General features: G+C 35.3%; 4 protein-coding genes across 7 annotated transcripts; 1 reads left to right on the forward strand and 3 right to left on the reverse strand.

Moving 5' to 3' along the window:
• Positions 1-268: 268 nt before the first annotated feature.
• Positions 269-9,357, reverse strand: LOC124454006 (mediator of RNA polymerase II transcription subunit 23-like). 4 transcript variants are annotated; one of them, XM_047004819.1, is made up of 17 exons: positions 6,047-6,078; positions 5,417-5,758; positions 5,058-5,235; positions 4,766-4,850; positions 4,476-4,548; positions 4,228-4,297; positions 4,014-4,141; positions 3,761-3,827; positions 3,577-3,630; positions 3,402-3,507; positions 3,062-3,133; positions 2,872-2,982; positions 1,951-2,010; positions 1,413-1,517; positions 1,155-1,347; positions 947-1,047; positions 269-641 (listed from the first exon to the last, which is right to left on the reverse strand). In XM_047004819.1, the coding sequence occupies exons 2-17, from the start codon at positions 5,586-5,588 to the stop codon at positions 564-566; spliced, it is 1,653 nt and encodes a 550-aa protein (XP_046860775.1). In that variant the 5' UTR covers positions 5,589-5,758; positions 6,047-6,078; the 3' UTR covers positions 269-563. The 4 variants fall into 4 exon arrangements, 2 of the variants coding, with proteins under 2 accessions (XP_046860775.1, XP_046860776.1); XM_047004820.1 differs by lacking the exons at positions 269-641; positions 947-1,047; positions 1,155-1,347 and adding an exon at positions 2,373-2,467 and having other exon boundaries at positions 1,418-1,517; XR_006951295.1 differs by lacking the exons at positions 269-641; positions 947-1,047; positions 1,155-1,347; ... (8 more) ...; positions 4,228-4,297; positions 4,476-4,548 and adding exons at positions 6,146-6,340; positions 6,443-7,067; positions 7,210-7,836; ... (1 more) ...; positions 8,875-9,139; positions 9,217-9,357.
• Positions 9,358-11,492: 2,135 nt separating this feature from the next.
• Positions 11,493-14,933, reverse strand: LOC124454007 (tudor domain-containing protein 1-like). Its single transcript, XM_047004821.1, has 6 exons — positions 14,876-14,933; positions 13,910-14,334; positions 13,070-13,363; positions 12,030-12,275; positions 11,829-11,950; positions 11,493-11,741 (listed from the first exon to the last, which is right to left on the reverse strand). Exons 2-5 carry the CDS (start codon positions 13,965-13,967, stop codon positions 11,886-11,888), a joined length of 663 nt encoding a protein of 220 aa, XP_046860777.1. The 5' UTR covers positions 13,968-14,334; positions 14,876-14,933; the 3' UTR covers positions 11,493-11,741; positions 11,829-11,885.
• Positions 14,934-15,059: 126 nt separating this feature from the next.
• Positions 15,060-17,371, forward strand: LOC124454012. Its single transcript, XM_047004826.1, has 3 exons — positions 15,060-15,445; positions 15,528-16,376; positions 16,602-17,371. Exons 1-3 carry the CDS (start codon positions 15,107-15,109, stop codon positions 17,232-17,234), a joined length of 1,821 nt encoding a protein of 606 aa, XP_046860782.1. The 5' UTR covers positions 15,060-15,106; the 3' UTR covers positions 17,235-17,371.
• LOC124454013 lies at positions 16,495-19,110 on the reverse strand. Its single transcript, XM_047004827.1, has 2 exons — positions 18,833-19,110; positions 16,495-18,742 (listed from the first exon to the last, which is right to left on the reverse strand). The coding sequence occupies exons 1-2, from the start codon at positions 19,050-19,052 to the stop codon at positions 17,382-17,384; spliced, it is 1,581 nt and encodes a 526-aa protein (XP_046860783.1). The 5' UTR covers positions 19,053-19,110; the 3' UTR covers positions 16,495-17,381.
• Between the last annotated feature and the right edge of the window lie 1,131 nt (positions 19,111-20,241).

Here is a 20,241-nt window from a genome sequence, read left to right on the forward strand (position 1 = left end):
TTTTTTGCAGTTTACTTCGTTTCAGTGTTTTCAAACTCCTCCAATCAAGTTTTATTGGAAACAAAGCGTTATTAATAATGTTTTGAAGCCATATTGGACAATTATTATTGGAATACGTGCGAAAATATCGCTTGCGAAGTGTTGTGTAAATTGGTCGTTTGGTTGTCTCGATGCGTTTGTTTACCAAAATAAATGGATTTCGTCCGCTTTAGCTCCCATACTGGTTCTTCCACGTTGAAATACATCATATTGAATACATACAAAAAGATGGGAAAATTATTCTTCATATTTTTTACATAAATTTCACTTCAAGATGCTATTCGTTCTTTCAATCTTCAAATATGTGTTGACACTTAACAGATGGATGTACACAATACATGATTATAAAATGTATAATCATGGATTGTGTTGGCTTGATATATTGAAAATAACCATCTTTCTTACAAAAGCAGATTGTGATGACCCAGGCATCCTCTTTCTAAATGCATCCCACAAATTAAAGACATCTTGACTAAATATGTAATGAAAATTTTCAGGGCTACCAGGCCACCAGCCACTCTCAATTATACTGTCAACAGAAATTGGTGACCACTTCCAAATGAAGAGCAAATGTACAGTGAACCAATTAAGATGAAATCGTCCTGTTGAAGACAAAATATAATCAAGAATAACCAGTACAGTGCTGAAAATATGTGCTTCAAAGAAATCAAATCCTGGGGTTTCATAAGAAGCCAGCAACTTCATCAATGATTTGAAGTTTTTAGTTTCAATCTAAAGTCTATGAATTTGTGTATAATCCAACCTGCTGCCTATGTACTTTTCTAAATGTGACTAAGATAATGAGCCCCTAACAAATCTGATTTTAATAAGATGCATCATATGTACATCCATATATCAAAAATTGTTATTTGGACTCTGTAAAAAAATTGCATAAGGACATTTTGACCTTCACATTGATCATAATCACAAGAGAGCTGTTGGTAGTTTTGATGATAGGTTCATTACACAACTGACATGATGATGGGTAAAGGATGGGACATGATCGATCTACAAAGATAACAGCATCATCACAGAAAAACATTTCTCTCATATTGGGCACAACAAAAAAAAACAAATATTTATATAAAATTCATAAGTATGTACATTATACTTACCAATGCTGCAAATCTTTCCATCAGATGAAATGGATTGTGTTGGCTTGATATATTGAAAATAACCATCCAACCACACTTCTCGATCATAGAGAGGATTATTCTTATGGACATCATCGCATTCTTGACAAATATATCTCAACACACCACATTGTCTGCATCTCAGTACAGCTTCATTTTCATTGCATCTACAACACTTCATAGCAGATAAAGGAGGAGCAAATGATGACACAGTGACATTGAATATTTTTTCCCTCGTACTTTCCCAATTTTCTTCTCGATTTTCCATTCTTTTTTGCCAAGCAGATGGCCCAGTATCCACTTCTCCAATAACCAACTGACAGCTTTCAAGAATGGCTTCAAGATCTAAAATGAAAATGAAATGATTTTATGACGTAAAGCTGTTTCCTTTTCTATTTTTTTTTCTAAAATATGACACAATTATAAAAAGAGTACATTGAAGTGTTAAAAGCACAGTCACATGTGTATAAAAATATAAAAAACTATGTATAGATGCAGTGGCCTGGACAGCACAAAAGTTTTGCTTTTGTTATGTAAAGTTGAGATGTAAGAAGTATTATCAATAACCTCTTTAAAAAACGAAGGCAAACGTTGCCAAAATTTATTGGGAAATACGCCACGTTGTGAGAACTAGCTTTCGTGGCCTCGCGAAGTCTTTCAAAGAAAAACTTTTCGTCCCATTGCTCAATAGAAACTCCCGTCATGAGAATTGGAGGAACACGAGGAAGGACCTGGGAACGAGGTTTTTCATAATCCTATGTAATGATAACAATCAAACCTTGTGATAGCCTTGGTGTTTTTGATGCCATTCTGGATGTTTCCAATACTCTGGATGGACCTTAAAACATCAACTTCAACTTTTAATCTAGTATTAAAATCGCTCAGTCACAAATTAATTAAGAATTAATCTGAGCATGCGCAGTCAACTCCACCAACTCCCAAAGTTTGTGGTCATGGCAACGACCAACTGGATGTACTAGTATTAATTATGGAGTAAGTAGCTCGCTCAGTCACTAATTCTCGGATAAATCATCTGCGCATGCTCAGTCTTCATGAGTATGCGCAGTCGACTTGACCAGCTGCACAAGTTCATGGTCATGGCAACGCCCAACTGCATGTACTAGCACCGATTTTGAAGTAAATAGCATGCTTACTAACAATTTATTAGAGAAATACGTTTATACGTTTTTTACTTGCTACCTTTTACAATGTAAATTTCTCCTAACTCTCTCAAGATGAACAAGAGCCACCTTATACAATATAACGCTCTCATCATGAACGAAAGCATCCATGGGCTTCATGGAAAAAAGAGATTATCTACTTTTTTGTAATAGTTTCTACAAAGATAACATTTAATAAGCCAAGCAATTTGTATCGTCTGAATTGAAACGTATCGTAAGAATCCTTACTAAAAAGATCATTCACGCCACAACATGCCAGTATTGAAGCTTTCCTTCGATTGTTAACGCAAAATGGTTAAAATTTACTGTCATGCCTGCTACCTTTATTAATAATCGTTCTGAATAACTAGATACAGATTAAAAAATGCACCAAAACTCCTAACCATTTTATTGCCACTATTCTACATAAGATTTGATTGTAGTTTGATCTTGTATTTTTGACACGTGTGTTTACCGTCCGAAAGGTGAATTAAATAGCCAAAATAACATCGGTTGTAAGGAAATTTTCTTCATCTTACCTCCTGTACAAATGTCTGAACTCTTTCTCGAAATGAAGGATTCTTGAGCAACAAAAATGTCACAAGTAGATTACAAACTTGAGCTTCTTTTGATTCGTAATAACGCAACACCTAGCAAATGACAATTGCAGGAATAAAACAATGGCTAACGTCAACAATGGTTTGTTCACATATGTACAGCCAAACTCACCAAACATAAAACAAGACGATCTATGGTGAAGATATGATATTTCCATACCATATCATGAAGACATCCTGTGCGCTATAAAAGAATTTCAAACTGTAGCAAGTATATGAGTGTGAATTACAGTATACAGTCGCACATAAAGGCATGTATTCTAAGGTATATTCTTGTACTGGTACATACAGGCATGTACTCTTAGGTATATTCTTGTACTGGTACATACGGGCACGTACTCTTAGGTACGTTCTTGTACTCTTGTGTGTTCCATCATTTATTTATAGATTTGAACACCATACACAAACATCTTAAGATATTAATACTCAGTTTAATAATGCAAAATTCAAACCTTCGTGATTTCCTCTGATGTAATAATGGAATAATCGTATATAAGAAAATCAGAAAATACGCGGATCTGTTTGGTTAACGCTCTGGCTCCTAACTTAACCAAAACTCTATGAAGAGAATAAAAAGAAAAGAAAAACAGTATTTTGTTCATTTGTAAAAAGTAAAATAAAACTTACTGAAGACAAATTTGGTTCACACGACCACTTTCCAACAAACACTTCCAGATAATGCTAGATGATAGACGGTAAAAACAGTATTCAAAACTTTGCATTTATTTTGAAAATGCGACGACAAAAAAATGGCTACAAGAACATGATTACGTAGAGAAGAAAAGACGCAAATGAATTTTAAATTGCTTACCAAACAAATATATTGGGTGAACCTGGTTCACCAAAATAATTCAATATTTCAGCCTGCGATTTCATGTCTGAAATGAAGAGAAAATATAATTTCATAAAGGGATGGATCTTGGATGATTTTAACTGGGGGGGAGGGTTAGGGTTTCCCAACCGGATGTAATCGGACGTCAAACCATTACATAATCAACTATTACAAAGTTTCATCGAAGATGAAGCGCGTAAATCAAATAGTTTGCACAGCATCGATAACTTACTTTTAAATTTCACGTATTCTTCTTCAACTCTCTGTTTTAAAGCAGGTTTGCTTTCTACTGGAATGATTCGTTGGGCTAAGAAGTTTTGAATGGGTAGCGGGAAATGTTCCAAAGTATGTTTGGACCAACTATGAAAATACAAACATGTAGGTAAATGAGGAGCACAAGGGAAACAAAATGACAAGAAAGGATATAGATTAAAATATCGCCATACTTCATGGGTGTTTTTTCAACAATTGTTTTCAAGATATCGTCGTACCACTGAGAGGAATGTTGCTCTGTTCCTGAAATGATAAAAAAGTCTTTGACAATTATCATATAGAAAATGCATATAAGAACATGAGAATATATCAAATTGACAATTATCATATTGAAAATGCATATAAGAACATGAGAGCATATTAAATTGACAATTAACACATTGAAAATGCATATAAGAACACGAGAACACATTAAAATTACCTGATATATGTATCGCTCGTGCAATGTTCAAAATAAATATCCTGTTTAACTCCTCAGACTCAGCAGACACCAGCTAAATTATATATTTCAAAGAAATCAAAATTCGTATACTGTACACGTACGTGAGTAGATAGTTTGTTGATGTTGATCGTGCAGGTTGGTATAGTCCTGAGAAGGACTGTTTTTGTTGTTGTTGACTGACGTTTCTACAACCTTTGCGGTAGTCATCACGGGTTCAAACCATTTATTACGCTCATTTGGGTAGACAGTTAAAATTTTTCTAAGCTTACCATATTAGGTTTGTGTTTTGTAAAATACGACTCGACGACATGATTCTCGAGACCTTGAATTAAACAAAACGCTGTGCTTTCCAGGCTGAAAACATCGAAACATAAAAGATTAAAATTACTTTACTACTTTTATAACAAAATCGACGAGTGTGCCTACAAACAAACACAACGATATCAACATCTGAATGATGTAGTTTTGACCTTCACTGTAAGACATGAAAAACGAACACCTTAATTTCTTTACTGAGCGGGGTGGGGAGGAGGAGAGAGCACAGTGATTGATTGCAATTACCATAAATGGAGTTGATAATTTTGATTCGTCTGCGGTATTGCAGCAATTGAGTGTATAAGAGACATGAGATGAACACGATAGTTCTGGGGAATAAACGGTAAGCGATAACTAAACATTTCCAGAAGATTGTGCAAGATACCCCAAGCTTTGTGTTCAAAAACAACAGGAAGCACTTGACCTAGGGAAAAAACAAATTTCAGCTGCAAAGGAGGTCGGAACCGAAGTTAACAACACACAAACATACAATTCATGCTTTCCATTAAACACAAGCAATAATAAATAATAAAAAAAACTATTTTTTGGCTGAAACTCTATGGATGTGAAAAGACCAACGAAATGCCACTTTTGTTTAAACTTACTAAAAACATTTCTGATGCTGGGAATGTCATTTTCTGCCAACAAAGAGCTGTAAGTTTCTAACATTACATAAAATAATGTTGTGTTCGGATCTTTCTTTCCAATAATATTACTTATGTTGAACAGTAAACTGAAACAAATGTTTAGCGAACACGGCCTATTGAGATTAAACATTCAGCGGATTCGGCCATTAACAACAAATTAATGGAAAGTTCATTAAGTCGAGTACCACATCCTTTTTCTCAGTCTCCAGTAAGGAATTGATAGTTTTCCACAATTCTGTAAATGCCGAAAGGAACTTCTCATCTTTTTCGTTGTCATGCGTTTGGTCTCGTGCTATAAAGCTGAAGAGTTAAATGAAATAAATGTTACTTCTTGATCAGACAAATGCCCATACGGACAAGCTATCTCTCAATAATGATTATTTCTTTCCCTAAATGTAAGTTTGGAGATGTTTTATGCTTAACTTAGCAAAGAATTAAATTAAATGAGATATGATCTTCGCACTTAGTTGGACAATTTAAGCAATCGTCTCAGATCATATCTCATTTAATTTCAAAACACCGCACTGCATAAAACATTCATATGACATTCATTAGCAAAGAATTACATGGAAACACAATTGACTTCACCTGGAAAACACCAATTGAAACTCGTTGATTTTCTGAAAAAGAAATGAACACATGAGAACAGTTTGGTAAACATGAAAATCTATATTTATCAATACTCACAAAATACTCATTCACAAGCACATTGAACCGATTAATTTGAGCCTCCATCAACGTTTGTGGAATTTAAATGATTTAAAAGGCCTTCACAAAGAAAAGCTTGACAAGGTAAAACAAGGAACTCGTCTTTAAGAACACGAATTCTTGATGTTGATAACACCTCTTCGTTACCATAATCCACGTAGCGAACACGTACACCTTAACATAAAATATTTTTTGCTTTGTTATAAAGATTTGAATGTTAACACGTTAGAAACTACTTAAAAAAATTCCTACACAAAAACCCTTTCATTGACAAACCTTCTGGTACAACTTCAACAATTTCAGCACGATACCACCCATCATCTTCAAGAAATTGACCACAACAAGGACGTCCGACGTCGTAATTGTGAGCAAGTAGTTCTTCGGGACCAAGGCTACCATATACTTCATCTAAGTGGTTCATAAGATCATTTAATTCCGTTTCATTGGTTGATAATAGACACCAAAGTTTCTTCGGTGATTCAATATGAGAACACGTAACATTCTTATCGTCGATATTGAATTCATATACAACAAAACGTTGAATTTCGTGGATTTCTTTGTTATTTTCAATGAGTTTCGATACTGACACATTTTCATATTCCACAACATGACTCAAAATGTCCTCACCATCACAATACAGCTTTACCAACACACCATCGTCATTATTTGTGGAAATTTTACAAAGTAACTCATTTTCCGAAAACATTTCAAGAAGTTTACCAGCAGTATTTTCACACCATACCCCGTCAACTGTCGATAGATCCAAAGAGCAACAAAAACAAAACTCGGGCAAATTACAAAATCTTTCATTTATCGGAGCAAGTTCATCAAACAAAAGCCATTCTTTATTACCATGGTCAACATAAAAAACACTGACATTGTCCCCATCAACTTCTAATATCTAAACACAGAAAGACGATATTATGAGTTAACAAACGATAAATCAAAGCTTTTCACTGTTTCCTAATGTCTACTGATAAAACCGACGTATTTTATGATCGAGTTTACACGACTAACGTTTACAGATCATACATTCACTTCACCTTTGCTCGGTACCAGGCCTCGTCTTCAGTAAAGCGAGCAAGGCAATAGTCTCCAACTTCGATTTCGTTCTTTGTCAATCGGATCTGAGGAGGATCGTTTGCTATATCGTCCATCAAAGTCTCCAAATCACTTAAACTACTACTTATTTGAAGTATCGCATCTTTAGCTGCGGTTGCGCTGACAATGTATACAGGTAACTCGTCTGCAGGTTTTAAAATCGGTTTCGGAATACATTGTTTTCCATTGCTTGGGGTCTCATGAGATTCTTTACGAGGGTTCAACAATTCGTTAATTGGTTGCCCGTCATCTACTAAGGTTACAAGCCAAAAGTTGTCGCAGAATTCAATAAAAGTAGCCATTAGTGGTTTATCCACAACGGCCGTGACGAAAATCAAGTTCTGTTCCTGGGACCAAGGTCCGCCCGAAAGTCGGCAAGGTACAGCTTGACAAGGCGACGATGACAGTTCAGCGGTTGGACGTCGTAGATCAGAAGAAGTATCAACCACATCCGAGTTTCCGTGGTCAACGAATCGAACCGTTGCCTTTTTATCGTCGAAATCGACAGTAAGGATTTGAGCTCGGTACCAGACTCCATCTTCAGAAAACCGCGCACAGCAAAACATATTCTAAAGCATATAATTAGATGATCAACAACAATCCGATGTTGAGCCTTCAGTATATAGTGGTTTTAAATTAGCTAAATCTCTATGATTTGATTGAAAAGTCACGATAATCTTATAGAGACCATGAATTGCATGTATCACAAACTTAAAGCAAACGCTAAATAAACGAAGACGGGTCGACTAAAGAAATGGTGAAAATTTTGTTACCTCTTTCACATTGTCCAGTTTGTAGTTATCACCATCAGGCCAATAATTATAGATTTCGGCAAATCTCGCAAGGCGTTCGAGCTCAGTCTCCGCTGTCGCAAGCTGAACAAAGAACTCGCGTGGACTGACCACGTGACTGGTGAATACTTGGACAGTCGTTTTCTCAACCACAGGAAATGAGGATAAAGTAATTTGGGTTTCCTAATAAAATATTACGCGACAAAAATTGTTAACGTTCATAGTAAAACAAAACTTGTGAAAACGTGTGAAAACAACACTTAATCATTTCAACATAAGAAAACATGTGAAAACCACACATCATCATTTCAACATGTGAAAACATGGGAAAACATGTGAAAACAACACATAATCATTTCAACATGTGAAAACATGTGAAAACAACACATCATCATTTCAACATGTGAAAACATGGGAAAACATGTGAAAACAACACATCATCACTTCAACATGTGAAAACATGGGAAAACATGTGAAAACAACACATAATCATTTCAACATGTGAAAACATGGGAAAACATGTGAAAACAACACATAATCATTTCAACATGTGAAAACATGTGAAAACAACACATCATCATTTCAACATGTGAAAACATGGGAAAACATGTGAAAACAACACATCATCACTTCAACATGTGAAAACATGGGAAAACATGTGAAAACAACACATCATCACTTCAACATGTGAAAACATGGGAAAACATGTGAAAACAACACTTAATCATTTCAACATGTGAAAACATGGGAAAATATGTGAAAACAACACTTAATCATTTCAACAAGTTAGAAACCATTTCATTAATAATACAATACCTGAGAGGATTTCATATTTGAATCATTTTCACCATATCCATCAATGAACATATCGTTCAACAACAATCCCTCGTCATTCTTTAAAGTCACAACATGTTGACTGCCAACCACTTTTACAACGGTCATCGTTAAACGTTTGTCAGTAGTTTCACTCACAAATTTTCCCTTCAATTCATCATTCCAAGTCAGAGGGTGTTTCGTCTCCAGACTGCAGCGCAAAGCTAGCGCAGGTAGTTCAAGAAAACTGGGATGTAGTGCCTTGATCCTAAAAAAGCACATTATAATATAAAGTACATAAAACAGATTAAAGTTACGACAAAGAAGTCGAACTCTAAAGTCTACCTTTGTTTGGGTAATGCTTCCTTATTCCCGTAGTCAACATAAACAACTTCAAAGGATTCGGTCCAGACTCCTTTACAACTCTCGCACGATACCATTTATCGTTAACCGTATACTGAGCTGCGCATAAGGTGCCTGGATGGATTTCTTCCAACTCTTTTGGTCGCCATTAGTGCAGGATTTATGAAGGTCATCCACAACTATTTCAATACCGTAATCATGATTAGTTACAAAGATAAACGACAATTATGATGAATTATCTACACTGAAAATTTTCAAAAAACAAACAGCTTTATGACTAGTGATTTTAATCAATCAAAAAATGTTTCATAAATTTGTTTCTCCATAACTCCCATTTAACATAATTCTGTATAAACTGAAAAGTTAATTGACTTTTAACAAATTTGATAAGTCGAGTGTAAGCTGACATCCATCAACATATATTGTTGTGAAGCAGTTTCGACGTTTGTTCAAAGTAAAAAGAGTTCAAATGATGGTATTAAAAGATCAAGATAATATTTTTGCATGCATTCATATACCAATATAAACCAAAATTTGTGTTCAAATTAAACACTAAACAGAAGTGTTAAGAGTTGTAAAAATGATGCGTTAATCTTGTTAATCGAAAATACAACTTCCGCAAACAATATCTCTGTTGTTTTGGATTTCGGTGAGAGGAAGCAAGTCACGTAGCCAGACTGCAAATTTGTTACTGCTATGTAAATTTCAAGTAAATGGTTTGAACCGGGAGTATCGTTGCATGTTTGTAAATGTAGATCGTCTATTTATTTTTTTACCTCTGAAGATGACTACCGCTAAGGTTGTCGAAACGTCAGTCAACAACAACAAAACAACAAAACAGTCCTTCTCAGGACTATACCAACCTGGACGATCTACATTTACAAACATGTAAATTTCAAATCATTATCATTATTCATTTCTTTAGAAATCTATCGTTTTTGCAGTGAGTGAATATAAAAAAATTTACATAACACGAACAAACCTGGGGGCTGACTACGCTACTGGGGACAAGCACAAATTTTCCCTGATCCCTAAAATCTGGTGAAAATTTCATGTCTGACATGAAACATTTTCCAACTAATTGCTCTGCAATTTACAATAGTGCAAACTTGCACTAAAAATTACCAACCTTTATTGATGTCATCTGAACTTGATGATTGCTGAACAAAAAATTATTGTGGTGTTTTAATCCACGTGACATACACGTCACAAAGCGTCCCAGTTTCCAACTCGAGCTCATAAAAATCATCTTGCTCAACATCGACCTCACTTTGTTTTCTCGACATGAGCTTCTTACGTGCAAGCCACGTGTATATATTTTCAGATTTGTCTTCAAGTATTACAGAAAGTGGTTCCTCATCGCCCATCATTATTCTTGCTTTGAACTCCTTCTTCACCACATATCTCACGAAAGAGTAATGCGCGCGTGGAGTCCACGAGTAATGGTGTCCGTTATCATCAATAGAAGCCATACAACATACCAAACCTCTCATTGGTGGAAAACGTGACAATTCGTCATTCAAATAACGAACTCTTTTTCCTATTTCAGATTCGGGGATGATTTCAGAATTACCGTAGTCGATGAACATAACTTCAATATCACCATCGTTTATATGTTTCGAGACAGAAGCTCGGTACCAGGTTTCATCCTCGGAATATAGAGCCGCAATGACATCATCTACTTGCAAAGGAGTGGATACAAAGTCAGGAGCGGTTTCCTGGTGGTATATATCGTACATCATGTCAGCTAATGTTTCTATATTGTTGTTAAACCGTGAGAGCTGACATTATATCGTCAAATTGAGAAGCAGTGTTTGTAAATTGACAGTAGAAATCTCGCGGATCGTTCACGTAAGTGACATACACAGAAACATCGCTGCCAATGAAGGGTTTAGCGGGTGCAATCTTAAGAACTTCCTTCGAAACAATTTCTGCTGGAATTCAAAGACGATTTCAAATATTTCGAAACAACAGCACACAAACTTATTCAAACACATGATGTCAAAACTTCAATCACTCAACTAGAAAAAATTGACTATGCCCAAAACCATGTCAGATAAAATGGCGTTTAAGGTAGTACGCAATTTAAGAAAAATTCCCTTTAGTTGTAGCCTGTGTGTTTAAAAGTTTGTGATATAACTACAAAATGTGACACAACACAAGAAAGGCACTAAATTAATAATTCCAATGAAATACCGAACAATAAAAAAACACCGCACAAAACATATTTACCTTTCCCGGCCGCTTCTTTTCCATCATTTTCAATAAACAAGTTCATTATCTCGTTGATTACAACTGTTTCTCTCTCGGTGTTCAAAATCAAAACCAGATATTTGCCATTATCTGTAAGATTCTCAATACGACAGACGAGTTCTTTACCGTCGACAAGGTCGTGAAACTGCTCGGCATATTTGCTCTTATTCCTCTTCGACGATGAAATATTCACAAGGCCACATTCAATTGCTTGGACAGGTAATTGTAAAAACTCTTGACTCAGCACGGCTATACTGTATAAAACAAGAACATTTAGAAATAAGCAATGAACTTTTACAAATAAATATTGGCATGTGAAATTTGGATACAATGGTTGTAACCTTTTTAAAATCAACACTTCACAGTTCCCATAATCTACGTATTGAACTTTGAAGCGTTTATTGGTTAATCCTCCCACGATACCACATTTGATCTTCACTGAAACGCGCACAACAAGGAGAACCTGAATAAATAATGTCAAACAAACAGTTAAAGAAGAAAGATGTTTTGATAAAACAAGACCAAAATTCATCGCTGCTTGCCTTCTTTCAATAAATCTAAGTCAGTACTTTTAGGTGGATTAACATCGTAATAATCTTGAAGATTAGTCATGAGATTTTCCATTTCCGTAGCAGAATCCGTAAGATGGCACCAAAATGTGTCGAGATTTTCAACATGAGTGACTTCAACATCTTCATAGCCAGGAATTTCAATGGTAGGAAATTGATAACCTGTGATGTTTGTTCCCACAGTAACAACAAATTGTCCAATATTTGAGACAGCATAACCTTAAAGAAAAACCAAAAACAAAGTATTAAAAATTATAGTTTTATAGAAAATAACACCAGATTCACGGTCTGGTATTACAACATGAAATGAGATGGATGAGGGAATGATACTGGACAATAGATGGGAATCGATGGTTACATTTATGAAAGAGAAAGCTTTTGAATACTTGTAGGGTGGTGATATATAGCTACGTAAGTTGGTGAGGTAACAGGGAAACTCTTTACTGGGAAATTGTAGCAATTACTCATGAAAAGTTTGTAAATGAAAGAAAATAGTTTTTGAGTAGGAGATTTTTGAAGGGAGAGTTTGTTGCTTTACCTGGAGTAAATTTTTGTATAATATAGGTGGTGATGTGTGATGGTGTATGGTGGGTAGGTGATGGTGGTGTATAGGGGTAGATGATGGTATATTAGTGTAGATGGTGATTATAGGGGTAGGTGACAGTGTATGGTGGGTAGCTGATGGTATATTGATGGTGGTGAGGGTAGATGCTGGTATGTGGGAGGAGGTGATGGTGGTGTATACCAGTAGATGATGGTATATTAGTGTAGATAGTGGTGATGTATGTGGAAAGGTGCTGGTATATGGAAGTAGATTATGGTAAATTGGTATAGTTGGTAAAGGTATAGAGGGAGGTGCTGGTGTATGGGAGTAGGATGTGGTGGTGTATGTGGGAAGGTGTTGGATATATTGGTGAAAATGGTGGTTGTGTATTGGTGTAGGTAATGGTCTACGGAGATCTGTTTTAAGTAAAATAAAAATAAAAACATTTTCCATTCAATAAAATCACTACCTTTCTGAATAAATTCTTTATTTATGCTATAACACTCTTCACCAATGGTCTGCATCAAAGCTACACCATAATGTTGACTGTCATTGTGAGATATAACTTCAATCATCATCTCTTTATCAACAACCACTTCTTGTAACTTTGTAATTGCCTCATCAGACCATGACACGCCTCTAGGTTTTATACCGTACAATGAACAAGGAATTGCTTGCTGTAGTAAGGTGAGAAACTGAGCTTTTATTTCCTTGATTCTGGATGTAGATAGTCTTTCCATGTTGCCATAATCAAAGTTGTCTTCTAAAATACGATTTAAATTATACAGCTTTGTAATTATACGGCTAATTACAGATCTAAAAGCTGTATAATTAAAGTTGTCTTCTAAAATACGATTTTGTAAAGTTACCAACTCATTTTTGCCAGTTGCAAACACATATATAAATGTAATGACACTTCACCATGCTTCAAACAGTTCTAAGCGATTGCCAGCTGATTATGTCTTGTTTGGTTTATATGATGAAGCTTTTTCATGTGAACATTTTGGAAATATTTAGATTTTCAAAACAAACACTGCATTATAAGTGAAGGAACTGCAAAAGATACCTATCGGTTGTGGGAGGCATTATCAAGTTTTTATATTATAAGTTATAATCATAATTGTTTACATTAGAGAGTGATTTAAGTGTCAAGAAAAATCATTTGCTTAGTTTTCCGAATTTCTTTCGAGAACTTCCAAATTAAGTTTATACTGTTCAATTCCATAGTTATCAGCATTTCATGGGACTTTCTGAAGTTCATCAAGGTCTACAGTAAGGTCTAATGTTGGTGGAGAAAAAATAGGCCTACCCTCTTCATTTTCATCATCATTAGTATTATCAATTTCTCCTTCATTGTTGCACATCATCAACCAGTATATCAAGGCCTGTTGGATTTTGCACTTAACCGGCCATTCATAAGCTTCGTGGACTTGTCTTCGTGGTTCTCATGTGATGGTTAGACCTTTCCCAAATTTTAAGTTTTTTATTTATGTTATTCATGTATGTGTGTTGCAATGCAGCGATGTGTTTCAGTGTTTGCTGTTTACTAGATCAAGGAGACCTTGATCCTCCATAAAATAAAACAAATAGTAGAAAAATCTAAGAACTCCCTGAAACACATCTCTCCAAGGTCACTCAATCCCTTGGTTATGTGTACTTCGACATGTAATTACATTTCCTCTATTGCTTCCTCTTTTCAATCATGTGGTCTGCAATTCTGACATTTTCCAGACCCTACAAAGTTTCATACAATGAAGTTTGCACATAACGAAATTCTATATAATGAAGTTTGGACAGCATATAATGAAGTTTCGACAACATATAATGACGTTTGGACCCCATATAATTTGGTTTCGACCGCATATATTATTCTTTCAAGGGCAAATAATGTCGTTTCGGGCCAAATATAACTAAAAGAATTATAATGTCAAGAAAACTGATCACTTAAGAGAGCTATGGCTATCCATACAACAAAAAGGGATGCTAAGACTGGAGGAAACTGATCCTTGGATACCATTGATAAAAGAGGCAAGAAACAAAGTAATGTCGATTTTGATGAAATGAAAGAAAGCTTTTTGAACAGGGGTCTAGATGAGCAGTCAGCTGAAGATCAAGCATATTCTATCATTCTACTAAAACTTAAAAAAAATGGAAAATGTTTATATTCAACGTCGTATGTGAATAAATTATAACAAGCTCAACGGTTAAAAGAGGAAGACCATGCAAAAGTTAATACTTGAATAAATACTTGGTATTTGGAGTCAGATATTCTTACCTATTGTCGAAGTTGTACGAAGAGTAGTAGAGAAAGATCATCGTGTGATGGAATAATTTATTATATCTAGCACGAATATAATTAAACAATAGGTGCGCGTTGCATTGTGGTTGGCAATGATTCTTTAAGTTCGTAAGAGCACAATAGAGGCTTTGCATGAACACGTGACTTATAACTTGTTGATTAGCAACCGTAACTATGGCGCCATGATAGGGGGCATGCAAAACGCACATGGCGTCAAGTCAATACGAACGAGTGCCATGCCTTCCTAAATATCGTGAAACTTTAAGTGTTGAAGATCGTGTTAAATACGAAGAGAAGTTAAAGTTAATTTGTGGTATCGATCCCTACAATGTTAGTCACAAATTTTTTTCTGACGCGATGGATTTATGGCCCAATGTTGAGTTCCCCGACATTGTGACCTACCTGTTGTTTTCAACAAGTAGGTATACCAAGGAGCAGCTGAAAGCTTACAAAAGCTTAGAATCATACCAGTATTTTGTTGCTGGATGGGTGAGGTGTGTGTATGTCGGTAAAGCAAGTACTAACATCAAGATTTTAATCGCAAAGGTTAGTATAATTATTACTTAAAACGTGTTTTTACAATCATTGTCACAATCAGTATGAAAAAAATTTGGTGTTTAATTCATAGGTAAATCATTCGCAAAGCCTGAATGACACTCCTCTAAAACCATGGGCTGCTGTATATAACAATGGGTCTGTTATAACAGCACATTGCAACTGTAAAGCTGGACTGGGAGAATGTTGTTCACATGCTGGAGCGTTGCTCTTTGCTGTTGAAACTGGTGTACGAATAGTAAAGAACAGGACTTGTACGTCTATTCCCTGTCAGTGGCTAATGCCTAAGACAGTATCAAAGATTACTTATCAAGAACTTTGTGACGTTGATTTTACTTCTTCCAAACGTAAAAAGCAAAAGCTGGATGAACATATCAATGAATTAGCTTCTAGTTCATCATCTACTACCGATCAGACAATGACAACAGACAAGCCTCGTTTGCAAAACAAGTACAAGCCGTCTGAAAATCAAATAAAGAAGTTTTATCAACATCTAAGTGACACTAAAAGTAATCCTGCAATCTTGTCACTGATTTCTCCATTTAACGAAAAATTTGTGCCAAAGAGACCTGCTGTTAACCTTCCAGACCCCTTGAATAAGTTGTACTCCCGCCAATTTGCTTGTCTTGAGTATGAAAAGCTAATTTCGAAATCAAAAGAAGTTATGGAGACAATTACAATCAATCAACAACAAGCTGATATGATAGAAAAAGCTACACGAAATCAAAGCAAGTCTCAGATTTGGCATCAAATGCGAATGGGGAGAATAACTGCCAGCAACTTCCACAGGGCTTGTCGTACAAATCCTGAAACACCATCACTAAGCCTGGTCAAAGATGTTTGTTATGGTTCACAGTTTAAGTCTGATGCAACATCGTGGGGAAAGGCCAATGAGAAGAGAGCCCTAAATCAATATACACAAGTCAGCATTGACATATTGTTATTTCATGAATTGTTCATCCAGTTAATTAAGTGTTTATTGCTGCAAATTGATTGCACATAAAATTTTTTATGCACTCATAAACCTAATAGCAAACATGTACTCATTTGGCACAAAAATTTAATTTTCTTAATTACATGGGCTTTGCTGTGCAATATATCAAAATAAATAATTAGATACATAAATATATATCTTAATTTTATTTAGGTAATGAAAGAAAATCATAGCATCTTCTCAGTTAAAGAATCTGGATTTGTAATTGATCCAAAGTACCCTTTTCTTGGTGCAAGTCCAGATGCAATCAGTTACTGCAACTGCCATGGTGAAGGATGTGTTGAGATTAAGTGCCCATACAGTTTAAGAAACAAGACTATCCAGCATGGCATATGTGGTGGAAAGAATTTTTGTCTCACTAAGACACCAAATGGTACCTTACAGATGGACAGGAAACACCAATATTACTATCAAGTCCAACTGCAATTAGCCTCTATAAAGTTAAAGTTTGTAGATTTTGTTGTCTGGACTCCAAATGACATTTATATTGAACGAATTCAGAGAGATGACAAATTCCTTGCGGTCAATATTGAAAAAGCAAAAGAAATCTACATTTTTGCAATTTTACCAGAGCTTCTTGCAAAGTTTCACACTTCAAAACCACTTCCATCAAATGACACATTATTGTTTTGCTATTGCAGAGTTAAGCTAGATGACACACTTGTTTTAAAATGTAGTAATGATAAATGTTTGTTTAAAATGTTTCACACGAAGTGCTGTGGTTTATCTCGAAAGCCGGCAGCAAACAAACCATGGTTCTGTGTAGACTGTAGAAAACTTTTGTAGAAAGGGAGAAAATGTAAATAGTTCACTAGCAACTATTTCAGAAGCAACTTCTGAGCCAATTATGCTAAGTTATGATGTTTGCAATATTTATTATTTATCTGTTTCAACATATTTTAGAATAAATTGTTCATGTTTAATGTTGTTGCACTACTCGAAAGAAACTACTGATGGACAACAATTAACTAAAGCACAACATACTGTAGCTATCTTGTCAAGTAAGCAATGTTCACCATCATCTGCTCGCAAATAGTCGATTGGAGCTATTCCATGACCAAGAATTGTGTATTTCTGACAAACACTGCCAATAACTCGCTGCACATGTATGCGAACATTAGCTATGGATCTTGTTGTTTCTATCTCTACAGGTGACAGTTGAGCCTTGCCTTTAGTAAAAGCTGGAATCTTAATACTTGCACAGTATAATCCGGCACTGTCTGCAATGTTAAATCCTCTGTCTGCTAGAACTAAGTCACCAGGAACCAGCTTGTTTAATATGCCTGAGTGTTCAGTAATAAATTTGTCTGACGCCCTACCACCCCATGCTTTTGATATAAACGATACTGTACCTTGTGGTGTAATCCATATCAGAAACTTTGCAGTGTTATGATGTTTATAAGACGACCAAGTATGGGCTCTAGCTAAAAAATCGGAAGGGCGGTCGATAAATACTTCGAAGCAATCGATTATGACAGCACAAGAAGAAAACCTTTCTCTAAAACACATTGGAAGTGTCAGTCTTAATTGTTCTCTATCTGGCCAATGAATCAGAAATTTCATTCTTGAAAACATAACATCTATGCAGCTTTGAAACACTCTTGATACAATGGATGCATGAATGCCAAATCTGTAGCCAAGATCTTGAACAGGTAAGTTTAACCGTAATCGCATTAGAGTCAATAACATTTGTTGAAATCTTGTCAAGGAATTTCGCATTACAAGACCTGGACTTATTAGCTCAAGAATTCCCATAAATACAGCCATATTTGGTAGACCAGTGTAGAATCTAAGCTTTTCATCATCAGTTAGATTTTCGGGCGCCAAAGGATCATTAGTAGAGTTTCGTGTGGTTTTTTCTTGAAGCAAATCGATATCGATTGATAGCAAATCGGTTTGCACTTCGATACTTCGTGTGCTCATATACTCGGTCTGTGTTTCTTGTGATTCTGTATCTAGGTTATCAGCTTCTAAACCTTCCCCCATATCATTATTTATGCCAGAATTACATTCTAGATGATATCTTGGATCAGTTAGATGACGAAAGTGAGGACCATTATCCACCATTTCTTCCGAGGTTGCTTCCACTTGTTGAATGCTTATAGCTTGCTTTTCTTTGTTCTCTCCAGTTTGCTCAAATTGAAGACGCCTTTTTAGGGCTCTTTGACTAGTTCGATGGTGTCTTGTAAGCGAGGAGGTTTTTGATGGCTGACTTACTGAACCAGATAAGTGACCCATTGCGATTGTTGGAGCCCAGTCAGGATGAGTCGTCTCATATACTGTAGCTGGTTTCCCTGAATAAAAATAATAAACCTAGAGCAACACCGTACAATCAACGCTGAAGATGCGTATTTGAAATGACTTATTTCACAGATACAGTTTACCTTGATGGAAATGAAGCGAGCAAACAGTTACATTTTTTATTTGGCCATTAAACACAGCGTCCCGCCGAATGTTTGAAAGCCATTTTCCACGACGTTGAAGAGAAATCTGTCTGGTTTTTTCACCCTGATGTGTAATAACCTTTGGTAAATTAAAAAATCTGATATTTTTGTCCCTTTCAGAGCGTTTTCCACAGCCTACAACACAGCAAAACTTTCCCATGGCTCGAACGTATTTTGTTTGTTTTTTACATGCCCCCTATCATGGCGGCATAGTTACGGTTGCTAATCAAATGCAGTAAGTCACGTGTTCATGCAAAGCCTCTATAGTCATTACACATTCAAAATACACGACAAATTTCTTTAGAGAAAACATGTCTTGGCATACTTATGCCATCTTCAGTGCGAAGTGAATCAATATAGGAAGTTAACACGATAATAAGTATATAGTGATAAAGCGGAAGTGTCAAATAGTTATGAATAATTATTTACAGTTGATTAAGATGTTTTATAATGTTCGTGTTAGGTTTTATAAAATAAAAGAAAAAACCTATGTAGAAAATAGACAAAAATGATAAGTCATAATTGCTATTTACAGGTAGCAGATAGTGTTAAGATGTTGTATTTGTTTGTTGAGGTAAAGTTTAAATATCAAAGATCATACAAAGGCAATTATAATGAATAAATCACTTATCGTTGTTCATTTTCTATAAAAAAATAACACAAAAGAATCTTAAGTCTCATTCAAATTTAGTGAACATAAAAAGTTGAGCGCTAGAACTTACTTTGCTTTAAATAACAATAAAAGATGACAGAAAAAATGGTGACAAGAAAAACCACGCCCACAACAGTGCCAGTAATAAAACCGATGCTTGTTGTATAATTATATCTTTTTGAACTATTTGTATTTTTGGAGGCACCTTCAAGAAACAGGTGTCAAAGAACAGTTTTTGGTAGCTCCACTACATTTAAAGAAGAAATAATTCGAATACCAGACCAACAAATAATGTAAAACAATCGAAACTCAAAATAAAACATTTCTAATATGTAAAAAATATACTTTGTTCTGCTCTAGATTAAAGAAGCAACTTTGGAAATTTATTAATGCTTTGTCTGCCATTGTTTTTAACACAAGCAGATATAGCTCATATATTACAAAATTATCAAAGATATCCTACAATCCCAAACACCTTGGAAATTTTCTTACCCCGACAGGCGGCACGAGTTAAACTTTGCAATGGTGACATGATAGGTCTAATGTTCTCTTTACTAATGTTCTAATGTTCTAATGTTCTTTACTAATGTCTAATGTTATCTTTAGTAGAGGAAACGGCTGTTAACATAAGATAACGTTGTTTTTGTTGCTCAAAAATTTTGTAGAATATAATTGTCACATCAATTTAGATGTCAAG

The sequence above is a fragment of the Xenia sp. Carnegie-2017 genome, unplaced genomic scaffold (genome assembly GCF_021976095.1).
Source record: "Xenia sp. Carnegie-2017 unplaced genomic scaffold, XeniaSp_v1 HiC_scaffold_29, whole genome shotgun sequence".
Taxonomy (NCBI): Eukaryota; Metazoa; Cnidaria; class Anthozoa; order Malacalcyonacea; family Xeniidae; genus Xenia; species Xenia sp. Carnegie-2017.